The 18,754-nt window shown below is 35.3% G+C and overlaps 1 protein-coding gene across 2 annotated transcripts in view; it reads left to right on the forward strand.

Moving 5' to 3' along the window:
• The first annotated feature begins 6,334 nt into the window (after positions 1 to 6,334).
• Positions 6,335 to 18,754, forward strand: part of LOC133460732 (cell division control protein 42 homolog) — a 40,113-nt gene continuing 27,693 nt past the window's right edge. For both annotated transcript variants that reach the window (XM_061741471.1, XM_061741470.1), the window contains exons 1-2: positions 6,335 to 6,405; positions 13,686 to 13,790. In XM_061741471.1, coding sequence (XP_061597455.1) covers positions 13,686 to 13,790 — 105 coding nt within the window. In that variant the 5' untranslated portion in view covers positions 6,335 to 6,405. The remainder of the gene's footprint in view (positions 6,406 to 13,685; positions 13,791 to 18,754) is intronic.

An 18,754-nucleotide genomic window follows, 5' to 3' on the forward strand; every position in this document is an offset into this window, starting at 1 on the left:
ACTCTGTCCTTCACAGGATAAATAAAATGGATCACTGCAAAAACTCAAAATCTTAACAAGAATATTCGTCTTATTTCTAGTTAAAATGTCTAATTTTAGTAAAAAAAATCTCATTACACTTAAAACAAGAGTCATCACTGGAAAAAACAACAATTTTCACCTGTTTCAAGTAGATTTTCACTTGAAATAAGTAAAAAAATCTGCATGTGGAACAAGATTTTATTGCTTGTAATGAGAAGATAAATCGTGTCCCTTTGGCAGATTTTTCCCACTTATTTCAAGTGAAAATTTACTTGAAACAGGTGAAAATTGTCAAATAAGTTATTTTTCTGGTGATGACTCTAAATGTTGAAATAGCAGTAAAACCACATTCATTGATGAAATGATATAAGGGATGGAAAGAGGGGATGGCAGTTTTACAGGGGGGATGATTTTGACTTTTTATTTCAGAGGGGGATGCCATCCCCCCTCATCCCCCCTCAACTCCAGTACTGGTGTTGGGGGAGCAGCATCAGAGCCAGGGACTAAAATGAACTGAACAAACGGATAAAGCGGGCTGGCTCTGTTTTGGAGGCTGTTCTGGAGCCTCTCGAGCTGATTGTGCAGAGAATGATGCTTCGTGAAAAGAAAACATAAAGGACAACCCTGAGCATCCTCATCAAAACACAATGATTCAGTCCCTGCGTGTCCTCAGTCAGAGGCTTATTCAGGTCTGCTGCAACACAGACCGCTACACACTGCAAAAACTCAAAATCTTAACAAGAATATTTGTCTTATTTCTAGTTAAAATGTCTCATTTTTAGTCCAAAAAAATCTCATTACACTTAAAACAAGACTCATCACTTGAAAAAACAACAATTTTCACCTGTTTCAAGTAGATTTTCACTTACTGTAAAATAAGTAGAAAAATCTGCCAGTGGAACAAGATCTTTTTGCTTGTAATGAGAAGATAAATCTTGTCCCACTGGCAGATTTTTCTACTTATTTCAAGTGAAAATTTACTTGAAAAAGGCAAATAACAAGTTCTTTTTCTGGTAATGACTCTTGTTTTAAGTGTAATGAGATTTTTTGACTAAAAATGAGACATTTTAACTAGAAATAAAACAAATATTCCTGGGAAGATTTTGAGTTTTTGCAGTGCAGGAGACGCTTCCTGCCCACAGCAACAACCCTTGAAGAAACTTACTGAATTGAATCAAGTTGAACTGAAGTGAAGTGGATTGAATTGAATTGAACTGAATTGAATTGAATGGACACACATTTACACAAAACGTACAGTTTCTGTGTATGTTATCCAATGGCACACTTTCACAACCTCAAAGCTTTTGCAGTAAATTAGTTGACCTATTCTGTTACTCGTGAGTTAATCTTATACACTTTGGACAGATATTCCCAAAGATGCTTCATTCAATTGAAAGAAATGCACTGGAGGTCAGTTAGCGTTGTTTTTTCCTGCACTTGCATTGTTTCATTATTAGTTTTAAAGTATTACGTCATTTAAAAAAAAAAAGAAAAAAAAAAGACCTCCCTCTGGTGAAATTTAGCATGAAACAAAAGTACAGTTGCCATGGTAACTGGCACCTCGCTGACTTAAAACGGTTGTTGTGCTGATGTTAGTTGGTGTCTGCGTGTCCATATTAGGTTTCTGGAATAGCAGTTATAACTTAAAATACTGGCACTAAATAAAAAAGAGATATAATGATGTATTCATAAAAACATAAATAACTAAACACAGAGAGCAGAAAGATTTTCAACTGTTCTTTCTCACCTGAAACTTTCTGTGAATTTGCTCTGTGCTGCATTCTTACTTTTACTGTATTGTAATTCATTTTTTTCCCTCTGCAGAATCGTGTTATCTGTGTTCCTAGTGGTCTAAAAACAGACGTGTGAAGTTAATGCAGACTGGAGGGTGACACTGATACACACGGACAAGACAAAAGGGTGAAGCCAGTCTGTTTTTGGTGTGTGTCGGGGTGTGTGTGTGTGGATATTTAAGTGTTTTCATGAGTTAGTAACACTGTTCAATCTAATGCATCTCTGTGCTTGTCTGTTTATGTGTAAAAGTCCACCTGTGCATGCTTCCATGAACGTGCGTATGTGTGGCCATCCATGTCTGTCACTGTGTGAGATAATCTATAATTAAATTCCCGAGTTTAATGGGATTATCTTCGGGAGACAAGTCGCAAAATGTCCTTGACATCCATCCCCCTAGTTATCCGCAGCTGAGTGACCGATAGATACATGCACATGAGGAGCAGGTTGAGAAGAAATGAAAAGATGAGATAAGAAAGAGAAGTGGCGGGAAAGGACAGAGATCAAAGTGCGATGAAATGCTTGTGAAGCTAGAAACAGAGAGGCCGTCCGGAGGGAGAGGGGAGTGGAAAAGTGCCTTGCATTGTAATCATCTTATTTTCTGCTGCGTTACACTGAAGGTCGACAAGCCTTCCCCTCAGCGAGATCTCCCTCCACCTACAGCTTCAACTGCTGGCCAGGTCAGCCCACGCAAATACAGTCAGCAGAGAAACAGTATACCCAATCAGCACGTGAGAAAGTTGCAAATGATCACATCGCTAACATTTATGCAATTCTCTCCTGCAGTTAATTTTTTATTTGTATGATCCAGGATGATGGTTTAGCTAGAAGCAATGGATGAGAGCACAGATTCCACTGTTATATACTGTTAAACTGTCTCAGTTTAATAAAGCTCAAAATGCCACGAATTAAAAATGTAACTAACATGGCAAGCTTAACATTATTATTCAGTTTAAATCATCTGCATATTCATAGACCTTTGTTACATCTTAGGGGCCCGAGCACTTACAGTGTGAAGGCCCTATTGTATCTGTAGGAATTTTTGTTTTTTTCCTCGTTTTTATTTTTCCGACGAAATGAGGGCCTTTTTTCCCCCTAAACGTGCCCCAAAAGTCACCAAATTTTGCACGCAAGCCAGGCCTGGTGAAAAATGTGATATTTAATGGTTTGCATTAATGGGCGTGGCCTAATGGCTCAACAGCGCCCCCTAGAAAACTTTGTGCCTCAAGCCCCACGATAGGGTTTGATGTACATGCACGAAAATCGGTACACCTGTATCATGTCGCAACTTAAAGAAAAGTCTCTTGGCGCCATGGCCGAAACCGAACAGGAAGTCGGCCATTTTCAATTAATTGTGTAATTTTGGCGCAATTTATGCCATTTCTTCGGCCGCTACTTCAGCCGAACCGTAACGTGCACCCAGGTGTGTTATACATCAAAATGTGCATCTCCATCCTGCGAATATGTGCATTACTTTTCTCAGTTAAAAGCGTTACCGTGGCGACGATAGACGCCAAAAAGCGCGCCCCTCTTCTTCTGATTGGTCAATATTTTTGTCCCTATTTTCTGCTATAACTTTTGAATGGTTTGACATAAAGACTCGTGGGTGGTGTCATCGGACTCAGTTTTGAGTCTTTGACCATAATTGGTGCAGATTAGCCCCGCCCCTTGGTAAATGGTAAATGGCTTACACTTATATAGCGCTTTCCAGCTGTACTCCTACAGCCCCAAAGCGCTTTACACTGCAAACATTCACCCACACACGCACGCACACATTCACACACCGGTTGTCGGCGGAGCTGCCATACACAACGGCGCTGGTCTGACAACCGGGAGCAACCGGGGGATACACTTTGGTGGAGACAGGCGATACTAGGGTTCGAACCACTGATCTTCAGGTTCATGGGCGAACCCTCTACCAACTGAGCCACCTACCCCTTCTTCTCATTGGTTGATATGTGATAGTTCCTATTTTCTGCAATAACTTTTGAATGTTTTGATACAGAGAGTCGTGACTGGAGAATCTACATCAAGTCATACAAGCTTCCACTGCAGACTGAATGTGCACAAAGGTGCGAGGGCCCGTTCATCACTGCTTGCAGCTTTAATTTTCCTTGTAACTTCTATGGGCTTTTTTTCCCTTATGGTGTCAGAAGTGTTATTTGAAGGAACAGCAATATGTACAGTATCCTGGATTTCTGTCAGTTTCAGTCAGGATGCCGATTAGCAACTGACTGAATGACGTATAGTGCGTACAGTGTGTTTGACATGTAAACATTTTTCCATGACTTGTCATCACTCAAAAGAAGGGTTGAGCATGAGGGGGCGGGGGGGGGGCATGATAAGCATATGAAAGGCGCAGTCTGAAGCAGATGAAGTGGACAAGCTCTTGGAGGAAAAACTGCACGACATTACACATTTGTCAAAGCATCTAAAATGGAACTGTGCTGTCAGCAATGCAGCAGCCCTGCAAACAGCTGCAGTCTGCACTTCATCTCCCTCTGTTGGGCACTTAGGAACCTGTCCATCGTTCAATGCACGGTGCCCAATACTGTACACAGAGCTATGACTGTGCTGTAACAGTCGATTTGTGTTATGTTTATTCTCGTTAGTTTATAATGAATGTATTGCATATATACAGTAAGGTGCATTTTCAATAACATTAACTTCTAATACTAGAGTTACTCAACCTGATAGTGTTAAAGGTAAAATATACCCAAAGAAACTGCTGATATGATGATCTCTGATGCTGCTTTCAGGGACTGTTTGACATATGTCAAATCATTGTCAAAAATGTTCATGTGTCCAACTTTATTTATTATATAGCCTACTGACAAATGTTTTTGCCATGTCAAAGCCACTAAGGTACAAACACAAAACTTTATAAGCTATTTTCTAAAATGTTATAGTCATTATAAGTCATCATAATTATATTTTAACTGGAAACCTGTTTTTGTGTGTTCTCTTGATTATCTCTTGATTTATAATGTATCTACATTGGTACACTATAGATTTTTTTTCTTTTTCTTGCTGCCATTGTTTCCAGTCTGTGAGGACGTAGCTGTGTTATAGTCATAGACAATTATTTTAAAATTAGTTAATAAAAAACTGAATAAATGACCCATACATGTAATATATACATTGAGACAGTAAAAGCCAATGTGATTACAACATAAAGTTTTGGTTTCGTTTAGTTTAGTTTCGTTTATTTTCGGTCATGAGATCACAAAAAAAGAATACAAATAAGATAAACATCAAAATAGCTTTTACAAAATAAAAAATACAATAAAAATGAGGAAACAAATACACTGTTCAAAGAAAACATTACAAAAAAGTTTCCAATATAAAAATAACATCTAGACCGAAAAAAGTGTAGGCTGAAGCAAAGCTTATTCATTGCCTACCCTCAAAAGGATTATTTAAATTAATAAAATAAAAGCAAGAAGTAAAAGATAGGACTGCCAGTAAAACAAATTGCCTCCACGTTTTACAGAAAATATATGTATTATTTATACGAGGTAAGACCTGACAGCGACATAAAACTGGGATTTATCGAGAAAAATACAGAAATACACAAAAAACAGCGTGAATAAAGTTAATTTAGACAAATTAAAGGGACATAATAAAGTTTTATAGAAAATATATGTATTATTATTATTATTGCTATTGTTTTTGTATTTGTTGGTGTTTATAAAACATATACTGAAAGCTCCTGTTCTGACATACATGTATCTTGCTGCCATTGTTTCCAGTCTGTGAGGATGTAGCTGTGTTATAGTCATAGACAATTATTTTAAATTGAGTAAATAAAATACTGAATAAATGACCCATAAATGTAATATATACAATGCAAAAACTCAAAATCTTAACAAGAATATTTGTCTTATTTCTAGTTAAAATGTCTCATTTTTAGTAAAAAAAAAAATCTCATTACACTTAAATCAAGACTCATCATGGAAAAAAAACAATTTTCACCTGTTTCAAGTAGATTTTCACTTAAAATAAGTAGAAAAATCTGCCAGCGGAACAAGATAAATCTTGTCCCACTGTCAGATTTTTCTACTTATTTCAAGTGAAAATTTACTTGAAACAGGTGGAAATTGTCAAATAACAAGTTATTTTTTCTGGTAATGATTCTTGTTTTAAGTGTAATGAGATTTTTTGACTAAAAATTAGACATTTTAAATAGAAATTAGACAAATATTCCTGGTAAGAGTTCTTTCAGTGTACATTGAGACAGTAAAAGCCAGTGTGACTACAACATAAAGTTTTACACCAAATATATGTATTATTATTGTTTTTATTGTTATTTTTGTTGTTGTAGTTTATAAAACAGAGACTGAAAGCTCATATTCTGGAAGACATGTATCCGGCTAATTATATGAATTAAGTTACCAAGTAAACCTGTTTGTTTATAGTTGTTTCCATTCATTTTCACACGGTACAAAGAACGCACCCAGGGTCACCTGAACGTAGCACAGTCCCACATTTCCGGCTCGCACACAAGAGAAAGCGGCTGGTTTCCGTGAAGCCCGTGAACGCACCACACCATTGCCAGCAGCACTCCGGCTAAAGCGGCTGTAAGTTGACGAGGTAAGACCTGACAGCGACATAAAACTGGGATTTATCGAGAAAAATACAGAAATATAGCCATTCAAACATCAATATAGTTTAAAACCAGCTACTGTTGTTGGGATGGCTATGATTGTTAGTCTTCCGGGGGGTAATTGTTGCCGACCGGCAGCTGTCAAAACAACTGATTTCCTCTAGCTAACTTTAGGCTAGCTCTGAAATGTCTGCTTAAATGTCTGCGTAACCCTACGCCGTAGGGTACGCGTCGCCGCGTACCCTACGGCGTAGGCTCTGCGTCGGTGTGACGCGGAACCATAAATCAGCCTTAAGGGTGGGGGTCCGGCGGATGTAACTGCACTTTAGCTTCGCCTTTTCTGCCCTAAACTTTTAACTTTTCAGGGTTAAACTCCGACAATAATGGTGTCATTAGTTATTCATGTTGGGCTTTGACTACTTTTTAATGCTGGTTTTTTCGGAGTTTTGTCCTTGTAATGCTTTCTATGCGGAAGTGGAAATTAAAGTGTTTCCAGCATCAGATTACATTTATCTGAGCTTTAGTTTGGATCATTTCCCCTGAAAGATTATTCACTTTAGTTAAACTGAGAGTGGTGTTGTTGAAACAAGAACTGTTTTGTTTTCCTGCAGGCCGTTTGTTAAAGATTTGTTGTTTTTGTTTCAGTTTTGATCATATCTATCTATATAGAATCAGAATCAGAATCAGAAAGGGGGTTTATTGCCAAGTTTGTTAACACACACAAGGAATTTGTTGTGGTGATTGGTGCAATACAGTAAAATATATATATATATATATATATATATATATATATATATATATATATATATATATATATATATATATATATATATAAAAGCAAACAAGTATATGGAGATAAAATAAGAGCTAGAATAAAGTAAAATGTATAAACAGAAATAAACAGAAATGTACAATATGAGGATTAAAAAGTGCCGGATATGAATCTTTACAAAAAGTGACGTAGGATGACAGATGACAGATAAAATGTATAAACAGAAATGAACAGTATAGACAGAAATGTACAATATGGGGTTTTTAAAGTGTCTGATGTGAGTCTGTACAAATGTTACGGGGTTGGAATATTTACGTTAATGTAACGTAGAGTGTGATGGGGGGGCATATATGATTGTCCTTTAAAAATATATAATTACAAAATATAAATAGTATATACATTGGAATGAAAATAAAAGTAGTGCAGATCTATCTATCTATCTATCTATCTATCTATCTATCTATCTATCTATCTATCTATCTATCTATCTATCTATCTATCTATCTATCTATCTATCTATCTATCTATCTCCTTTATTCCTCCCTCAATGGGGAAATTCGCTTTGTGCAGCGGCACTACACTCAACACACACATGCAGGGAAAGGGTAAAAAAATATATAATTACAAAATATAAACAGTATATATATTGGAATGAAAATAAAAGTAGTGCAGTACGAGAAAGAAAGAAAGAAAGAAAGAAAGAAAGAAAGAAAGAAAGAAAGAAAGAAAGAAAGAAAGAAAGAAAGAAAGAAAGAAAGAAAGAAAGAAAGAAAGAAAGAAAGAAAGAAAGAAAAACAGTGCAAAAAAAGCAGGTAGGATATCTATTGGAATGAAAAAAGTAGTGCAGTGAAAGAAAGAAAGAAAGAAAGAAAGAAAGAGAAACAGTGTAAAAAAAAAAGCAGGTAGGATGTGTATGAAGTAGGGAGATATTGCACGTCATAAAAGCGGCAAGACACAATTAAACAGTAAATAACAAATAAAATGATAAGAAAAGTGGAAAAATAATAAAGACCACACATTTTTGAAAAGGGAAAACATGCAAGGAAAGGGTAAAAAAAAAACTATATATAATTACAACATATAAACAGTATATACATTGGAATGAAAATAAAAGTAGTGCAGTACGAGAAAGAAAGGGGGGAAAAAAGGTGCAAAAAAAGCAGGTAGGATGTGTATATGAGGTAGGGAGATATTGCACATCATGTTGTTATTGTCCATATATATATATATATATATATATATATATGTATGTGTATGTATGTATGTATATATATATATATATATATATATATATATATATATATATATATATATATATATAATAAATATGGGTGTTTGTGTGTGTATATAAGAGACCATTTTTTTGCTTTCAGCTTATTATCAGAAGGGTTTTTTTCTACAAATCATAGGATACAATCAGATTCAAGGCAAGGCAAGTTTATTTGTACAGCACAATTCAACACAAGGTAATTCAAAGTGCTTTACATCAACATTAAAAGTGGCAAGACACAATTAAACAGTAAATAACAAATAAAATGATAAGAAAAATAATAAAAAGCACAAGTTGTTAAAAAGGGAAGGGGAAAAGGGAAAACATGCAAGGAAAGGGTAAAAAAAAAAAAAAATATATATATATATATATATATATATATGTGTGTGTATATATAATTAATTACAAAATAGAAAGAGTATATACATTGAAATGAAAATAAAAGTAGTGCAGTATGAGAAAGAAAGGGGGGAAAAAAAAGATATTGCACATCATGTTGTTATTGTCTGTATATATATTTAAAATATGGGTGTTTGTGTGCGTATATAAGAGACATTTTTTTTGCTTTCAGCTTATTATCAGAAGGGGGTTTTCTACAAATCATAGGATACAATCAGATGGCTTTATTAATCCCTTTGGGAGGTTCCCTCGGGGAAATTGACATCTCCATCTCACTCACTCAGCACTGTCAATAGAAACCAAACACCCCAGAAATCAAACACCCATATAACAAAAATAAAGATAAAAATAGAAATAAAAGGTAAAAATAAAAAGTGCAGTGCCATAAAAGAATTATACGGATAGAAAAAGCATTGTGTAATATTGCACAAGTTATTGTACACTAACTGTTACAAATGCACTGTAACAAATCATAAGATACATGTACAAATACATGTAATTAGTTACACAGTGGTTGCAGCTAACTGATCTGTTTATAAGATCTGTCTTTGGTTTTTCACTTTGTCTTTAAAGTAGCAAAGTGTTTAGAGAAGGTCCTTTCTCGGAACCTAGAGTGATAAATAACTCTTTCTTGTTGTTAGTTTTACTACATATATCACAGACAAGAGCATAAAGTCCTCCCAAAAGGTGCAGATTACCTGAAAGATAGATTTATTTTTTTTAAAGACATTTGGATATCTATTTTAAAATATTTTTACAATATCCAATTTATGTATAATAATTACAATAGGATGGGGTTGTTGCAGTTATTATTATTTGTCATTATTAACATCCTATAGATTGGTTTTGAATCAGTAAGTTTTTATCAAAATACAGTTGCTGAATAATATTAGAAGTTTCTTGAGATAAACTTTTGCTTCTCTGGTGCCCTTAAACCCCTGACTAGGGCATAACAAGAAGACAACACAGTATTGCTCAATTCAAACTGAGAAACAATGGATTAGTCATAAACACGTATTTTCTTTAATTTAATCCATTTTATCATATGGTGGTGAGCGGAAACTTTTAGAACGCTTTGGAAAAATAATTCCAATTACAAATTTATGTCATAATTAAGATGGGCACACAGGGATATTTGACTATTTTTAGAGAAATGTTAAACTTAAATAAATAAAATCAGCATTTGGAAGATGACAAAGAGTTCCATTCCATTGCTGTATTGATCATGATGTTTTGTGATTAATTACTGTGTAGAAAGCAACCGTTTGTCACCAAGACCCAGAGATGGTAGTGTAATGTAATCTATATGGCGGGTGGGAAAGAATTGCTGATAAACAGGAAATGACAGGCGGCTGTGATGTGGCGAATGGAGTCAGTTATCCTCTAACCAGAGGGTTGCAGATCAATCCCAGACCCTTCATTTTGCCCCAGACAATAACGGGTCACAAGCCAGTTTTGTCGTAGAGCTGCTCTCAAACCCGAATAAATGGGAATGTTTGATCACTTGAGTTTGAGTTTCTGCCGATCCCGATTTTTCCCGATCCGATCACTTTTTTGGCTCCCGATACATTTCCGATACTTTTTCCCAATCAGATACATTTTGGCAATGAATTAAAAAAAAAAGAGAGGACTAAAACTCAAATTATCCCAAGTTTCTTTTCTTGTCCATTGGAGAACAACATGGACATTTATTTCAACAAAGCTTATCAGCTCTGGTGCCACAAAATGTAAAAACATGAAATTGTAAACTAAAACAAAAAGTGCAGAATAGTGCAATAACAAAAATAAATATATATATATCTTTATTTAACCTCGAAAATCATTGAGGGCGAGGCCTCATTTACAATGACGTCGAGCAATACAAAAGTAAAAAAAAACAAAAAAAACAGACAAGAATAGAACAACAAAAGAGCAGCCAATTAAACAAATATGAAGTTACAATTAATAAATAATGTAACAATAAAATCAATTAAAACAGATACAAGCAGTGTTTAAAAGATTTAAGATCAGGGATTTAAAATGACCAAAAGACACTTGTGAATGAATTTTTAGAGTGTTTTGTAATGAGTTCCAGGTGGAAGGTGCAGAAAAGCTAAACGCAGATCTACCAAGCTCAGTAAAGACTCGGGGGACTTGTAGTCTAAGCCAGTCAGTGGAACGAGTGTCGTGTAAACTAGCAGGCAAATAAATTTAACTTCAAAAGAGGTAGTTGAATGACATCCAGTCAAACTCACAAACACAAGAAAATTAAAATACTTTTTGGCTTAACGTTAGTGCAACATTCTGAATGGCATGGAATGAATAGCAGCAGCTTAATGAACATGAACAGATTCAACCATGTAAACCATGTTAGTTTCGCTTACTTCAGCGGCCGGAAGTGACGTTAAATGCAACAATATATAAAACGATTTAATATATATTAAAAACATTAATAACTAGGTTTGTCCCGATACTTTTTTGGCCGATACCGATGTTTTGAAAATGCCGTGATCGGGCCTGATCGATCGGGACAACACTAGGCAAAATCCTACTTGCTTTGCATTATTTATGTTTTTGACAGTCTTTCATAACTTTTGAATGGCACTTGAACATATCTGAACATCCCATCAACTTAAATAATGCAGTCACGTATCCTTTGCTGCATCTCTTAAAGCTGCTGATATGAAAACAGGACTAACATGATGTTGTAGATAACAGTGTGTGCGAGAACAGCAGTTTATCAAAACAGACAGGGCTGCTGTTGTTAGTCCAGAATTTTTCTCATGTGTGTGTGTATTTTCACTTGGGCATAAATTGAGACATGATTGGTGTCATCATCGTCCTCGCTGACCATGACCAGTTACCTCGGCCCTGACTCATCACAGTTCAACCTAACGCTGCTACAGCCAACTGGCGCAGACAAAACAGCCAGTGATGAAGTGGTATCCTGAACTTTTTTTGCCATTGTCCCTCTTAATGAGGCAGGAGCCCGGGTGTGCAAATTCCTGAGTCTGGGTGGTCACAGGTTCTGTCATCAGTATGTAGTAAACACGGTTTTACAGCGCGGCCACTGTTTCCACCACGAACTCGCACTCGCTCGGCTCACTGACCCTCACGGCCTTCCAGTCAGCCTGATACATACAGGCTGAAAGAGAAACTAAAACCCCTATTCATGTGATTGAAAGGAAACGGGCAGGCTTTTTCTTTTATCATTTCATTTAATTTTTTATTTATTCCGATCATGGAAATATGCAAACAGAAAAACAAACAAGTAAAATAACAACAACACAATCATCAACTAAAGCATATTCCATAAGCAGAAAGGAGCAGGAAGAAGAAAATCTTATTATACCTGCCCCTCCCTCAAAACAAAATTGAACAATAATAACAGATGGTCTGCACAATTACAATTACTCAGTTAACATCACAAAGAAAGGAAAACAAAAAAATAAAAGATAGATTGTCTCCATACGCATATATTATAAATCTTAACTATTTCATCGATACATGGCTATTTTTTTCTCTTTAAATTTTTTTTAAAACTGAAATATGTTTATACAGCCCTTTCAATCATCATGTAATGAATTCCATAACTTAATTCCCACATAGATGTTTAAAATAAAATTTTCTTCGACTATCTTCATTATTTGAACTGAAAGTAAACATATATTGTAAATTTTCTGGTAATGCTTTACATTTAGCTGTGTACATGATTGTGAATGTTTGTAACTTAACCAAATCATCAAGTTTCAGTAATCTTGATTCAATAAATAAATAATCATTTAAATAAGAATTTAATTGTAGTCATTAATTTCTTAAGAAGGAATTGATTGCAATTCATAATATGCAAGCTTTATGATATAGTGAATTACACCTGATATAGTCCACTGGTCTTTTCATTTTCTTTTGTATTTTATTTTACAAGAGAGCTGCCAGGCATTTAAATGGTAGTGTAATGACACTTTGAATGAATGAATGAATGAATGAATTAATTAATTAATTTTTATTTTGAACATGTATATAAAAAAAATATATAAATAAATAAAAAAAATTAAATAAAATAAACGGTAACATCTTCATCTTCACATATGTTCGAAAAAAGGAGTAGGAAGAAGTATACACTTTTTCCTAGTTCCTACCCCTTTATAACTATGAATTTACATTATTGTTAATATTATATCTACACAATATTCATATAAATATAGTATATAGAAAATATAAATATTACATAATTATATCAATATATAGAAAATACAAATATTATATAAATCTATATAAATATACACTATATAAACTACCTTAATATCCCTATAAATATATATATTCTACATACCTAATAAATATATTACATAATTATAACTATCCCTCTCAAAATATAATTAATACTACATAAATATCCACATAAATATCTAAACATGTCTTAATCAAGTATAATATACCATTTTTCCCTATTTTATTTGTTTCTCACACTCCTCGTTTGACCTTACATTTTAATCCTAGACTAGTAAAGTTCCTCTAAATGTACTTTTTTTTTTTTTTTTTTAATATTTTTATCCCCCATTTATTTTCCCCTTTATATCACCCAGTGCTCTAACTAAGCTACAGTCTTGGGCATTGCTCCCCCCTCTAAATGTACTTAATGATTCTTGTCATCATTTACTTTAATTTAACTGAAATGTCTTCATCTACATAGTATGAATTAATCCCAGCGATTGTGTCAATATCCTCCTACTTCAGAGACCACTTTAACCACCTCTCCAATTCACTTTTTTTCTATTTTTTTCATGTCTTTCCTTTTCTTTCTTTCTCTCTCTCTCACGTTAATTTCCTGCATTCCTCCGTCCCAGATGCAGACTATAAAGTGTGTGGTGGTGGGTGATGGAGCCGTGGGAAAGACCTGCCTGCTGATCTCCTACACGACCAACAAGTTTCCCTCTGAATACGTCCCCACGGTGAGTTACATTTGGCTAAAAACAAACAAACGTACTCTTTACATGTGGTCATGACTGACATAAGAGCAGCATGTAGAAAATGTGCATGTTTAATCTTCCTAACACTCACTGCACAGCTTTTTTTCACACAGGAAGTGATACGTGTTTCGTGTCTAGACTGACTAGATATGGAACAAATGAGCGTATCCTAAAACTCGAGGACACGTCCATCACAAATTGACTTTAATAATGCTGAAGAGTTGACTGTAGACGTTGAGATTAGTGATAATTAGGCTTGGATACCCGTGGAGCATTGTTATCCTGTAAATTTGAAAAGGAACAACATTTAAATCTGTCATCTGTTTGAATGTTTATCACAAGTACAGATGACAGGGGAGCGCATCAGGATTTGGTAATAAAGGGAGCATACACTTTAGATTTTGGCATTCCAAACAATAGTTAGTCATGGTTTACCAGTTTTATCAGAGAATATATGAAAGATATTCATGCAAATACAAATAGGTTATTTTCTTCAGCATTTAAAGTGGAAAAAAATTAGCAAGTTGGGGAAATAATTGTGTGAAAACACCTAGTCTGGAAACTACTGTTGTGTGTTTCACCTGCTCAGTGTAGCGTACAGTCATATGAGAGCATCACTGAGGTGAAAGCATATCTTTTGAGTTTTGGAGAGAAATATACTTCCATTAAAGCTACTTCTTTTCCAGGAAGATTTGTAATTATTTTAGCAGGAAAATTAAAGGCTCTGTTCTGCATCACTTGTGACTAAGGTTGACCCGATCAGGATTTTTTAACTCCCGATCCGATCCCGATCACTTGAGTTTGAGTATCTGCTGATCCTGATTTTTCCCGATCCGATCACTTTTTTTTTGGCTCCCAATACATTTCCAATACTTTTCCAGATCAGATACATTTTGGCAATGAATTAAAAGAAATAAAAGAGAGAGGACTAAAACTCCAATTATCCCAAGTTTCTTTTATTGTCCATTGGCAACAACATGGACATTTATTTCAACAAAGCTTATCAGCTCTGGTGCCACAAAATGTAAAAACATGAAATTGTAAACTAAAACAAAAAGTGCAGAATAGTGCAATAACAAAAATAAATAAATGTATTTAACTTCAAAAGAGGTAGTTGAATGACATCCAGTCAAACTCACAAACACAAGAAAATTTAAATACTTTTTGGATTAACCTTAGTGCAACATTCTGAATGAATGAAATGAAGCAGCAGCTTAATGAACATGAACAGATATAAAATTTCACAATTCAAACATGTAAACCATGTTAGTCTTGCTTTCTTCGCCGGCCGGAAATGACGTTAAATGCAACGATATATAAACCGATTTAATATATATTAAAAACATAAATAACTAGGTATGTCCCGATACCTTTTTGGCTGATACCGATGTTTTGAAAATGCCGTGATCGGGCCCGATCGATCGATCGGGACAACACTACTTGTGACAGCATAGCTTCATAAATGCAGGGCATGTTTGCATGACTGGCACACAGTCAAGACCTGTTTATTATTGAATATCTATGTATGCATCATGAAGTAAGCACAAACCTTTTTGGGAGGGGTGTTCAAACTCAAGTGTATTCAGAAGTGTTTTGCAGCAGCAGTGTGATTAGTAAGGAACTCTGCGGCACATTTTGAATCAGGTTGCAGAACCTACAAAAATAATCCCGACAATTTGGTTTGTCTCAGTCAGAAAATAGCTCGCTGTTGACAAGGCAGGGGTGTTTTGCTGGAAATGTCTAAAACACCTGTAATTGACAAGACCACCTACACAAACAGCTGCTGAAGAATTCTCTACTGCCTCTCTAAGTTTGAACAGATGTTCACAAAGGTGGGACTGCTCCCCCAACTTTCCCTCCTCTTAACGCAGCACTAACAGTCTCTCCTTTCTCTCTTTTACACGGTTTTCATCTGCTTTGTATGACTTTATCAGTGGCCTGAAAATCACTGCAATCTATTTATGTTTCCTGATTATACATGTACCAGGAAGACTGTTAAGTAATACGATTTGTCTCTAGTAGATCATAGTTACTTATATTTGAGAAAAGATTAAACCCAATAACCCTTGATTCCCACTAAACGGGCGTTTAGACAATCCAGTCATTTACAACTGGTATCATTTTTACATTTTTTTTTTCTTGAAGATTAGTGAAGGCAGAGTCTTGTTGCAAGTCATCCATTAAACTGACCCCTGTACTTCACAATACTGAAGTAATAAAACAGCCAGCCATTGATTAATACTCAGAATCATGTAATTCCTCCTTTGCCTATAAGTTTAACAAACTTTGGGCTTCCCCGTTGATCCAATCCTGTGTTAAGGACCATTGCTCATGTCTGCTAAAAGTTTAGCAATTTGTTTTTGTAATGGTAGATTCTGGTTTGTCGTGGATGCTGCATTCAATAACAAATAGTTTCTTAGGAATTCCAACTTCCAGCAAGGAGATATTTAAAGAACACAAACAAGAAGTCAAATATATTACTTAGGATTTAAAAAGAAGAGAGGTGGCATTATTAGCCAGTGTCTTTGAATTAAAGGAGCTATACAACTGAAATTAGTGCTTTAAGTGCTGGATAAAGACAAAGACGGGGGAGGTGGAAGTGACAGGGTTATGTCAGTTTGAGTCACTTCCAACTCCCAAAATGTTGACAAAAAAGTGACTTTCTTTTCTATGATGTCTTTTTAGGGAAAGAAAAGAGTTGTATATACATTTTACCAGATTTGGCGAGTGATCCAAATTAGAAGTGATTAACTTTTGATCTCCAGATCCATTTTCATCCACCTTTGCAGGGATATGCAGTTTGACTGTTAAAAATGCTAGGTTAATTCTCTTTAGTTAGTTGGTTGATGCTGCCTCGTGAACACTTTCTGTACTTACTGAGCAGCATTGCTACTAATCTGTAGTTATTCCTATTCGTCTGAGAAATGTACATCCACTGATTTTATTTCAGCTAAACTTATTTTGCTCCTGGTTTTTCCGAACAGTAGGGAACTATGTCTGTTTCATGTTGGGTATCACATAGGTTTGTTTCGTTTTTGTTTTTTACAAGTTTTTATTCTTAAAATAGCTGAAATGCTTGCAAATAGAAAGTGAAAACGGGTCTCCAAATAGACTCCCAACACAGCTCTGTAAATAAAGAGTGTAGGGTTATATTTAAAATGTATATTACTGCTATAAGATCTCTCTTGGACTCAACAACAATTACATTTTTTTATGGTTTATTGTCTTATTGTTTATGTCCAGCATCCTCTTCCTGTTTGCATCATCCAGCCAAAGCCTTGTCATCTCGGGGGTGAAGGTTTAACTTAAATCTTAGTAGCTAATTCTATCGAAACCCATATATATGGACAAAAAAGCCTCGACTTTATAGATGTTTGCTTTTTAAAGGATCTTATTTGAATTAAAGTTAATGTTTTTGAATACACTGGTTATCGCCGAGCATTTTCCTGCTTTCGGAGACGACGTACTGCAGCTGCAGCCTCGGTCAACAAATGTATCGCATATTATCATGGTATCCATTTCATCTTGGCTTCATTGTGTGTTTGCTGTATCTTGCTGTGTTGTTTCCTGTTAGTCAGCTGACAAGCACCACAATAAGAAATTAGCAGAGAGGAAGTTGCCTTCAGGAAATGATTCCTCAGAAACAAGTGGATTTTATGCCCCGTTACATTTAACTGGAGTATCCTTGTTTATTTCAGGTTGTTACTTGGCACAGTATAGTTTGTAAATAGAACATATCGATGTCATTATTTAAACTCCCTGAGCTTCATCCAAGTACATATTATCGTGTACTTTGATCTGCTGTGCTTTTTGCATCTGTGTGTGAACAATGAGAGTTTCTTTGTATTTGTGTTCTAGTGGTGTCTGTGCTTCTCTATGCCTTCCCTCCTTTTCTCATCACTGTGGCTTTCTGTCAGTTTTCCAACTTGTTTTGATTGTGAGCAACCCTGTTGCCAAAAAAATAACTAAAAAGCAGGCTATTTTTGTCATTCCCCTGTACCTCCTTGGAAAATACTAAAAGAGGGTTTGAAAGGAGACAAGCCTGAACCTGAAATACCAACAGACTGTATCACAGTGTTACCTCTTTTTGGTCCCTGTGAAATACTGAGAATCATTTTCCTTCTGTGATGGAAACTCTCCCTTACACACACAGAGCTCATCTCATGTTTTTTTGCCACTGTTACTAGCTCTCAAAGTGTAACAGGAGGCAAAAAGGAAAATATTCTGTTCCCTCAAGTCCTTGCTACATTGAGTATTTTATGGATCAATGGGTGTAAAATACTGTGGATTACAATAAACCCAAATCCCAGTTTGTTTGCTTAATGATGATGCATAGGAGGATTCTTTTTTTCGCTTTTTACAGCAGTATTGATTAAAAAAGGTAAAGAATGTTATAAGATGTTGGCTCATTAAGACGCACTATATATAGATAAATTAAAGTATTCAACTGCCAGGTGTAACCAGATAAAATCGCAGACTGAGTGTGCAGGAACCAAAAAGATTGAACTCCATGACGATCAGTGATGCATGTCCACCAATTATTACACTGACTGCGTTTACATGCAGTCCACAACCCTTTTAAAACCCGAATATTAGCAATAACCCGGTTTTGCACGGCCATGTAAACACCAATAACCCCTTTGAATAACCAGAATTTACTCATATTTGGGTTTTTAAAAACCAGAATATGACCCCTGGGTTACTCCTTTTAAAACTTGAATATTCGGTCATGTAAACGCCAAACGGAATATCCCCATCAAACGGAACATGAATCTGTTTTCTGCACATGTTCTGTTCACAAGGAATCCTGGTCTTTTGAGTCCAGGAATTTCTTATAAACACGGAGAAACACAAGACCAGGAGGAGACTAATCACTTCATAAATGTAATGAAGGATATGAACATTTTGGCATTTGTAGACTGTAGAAAGTACCGGGATAGCGAGAT

This window comes from Cololabis saira, chromosome 15 (assembly GCF_033807715.1).
Source record: "Cololabis saira isolate AMF1-May2022 chromosome 15, fColSai1.1, whole genome shotgun sequence".
Taxonomy (NCBI): Eukaryota; Metazoa; Chordata; class Actinopteri; order Beloniformes; family Belonidae; genus Cololabis; species Cololabis saira.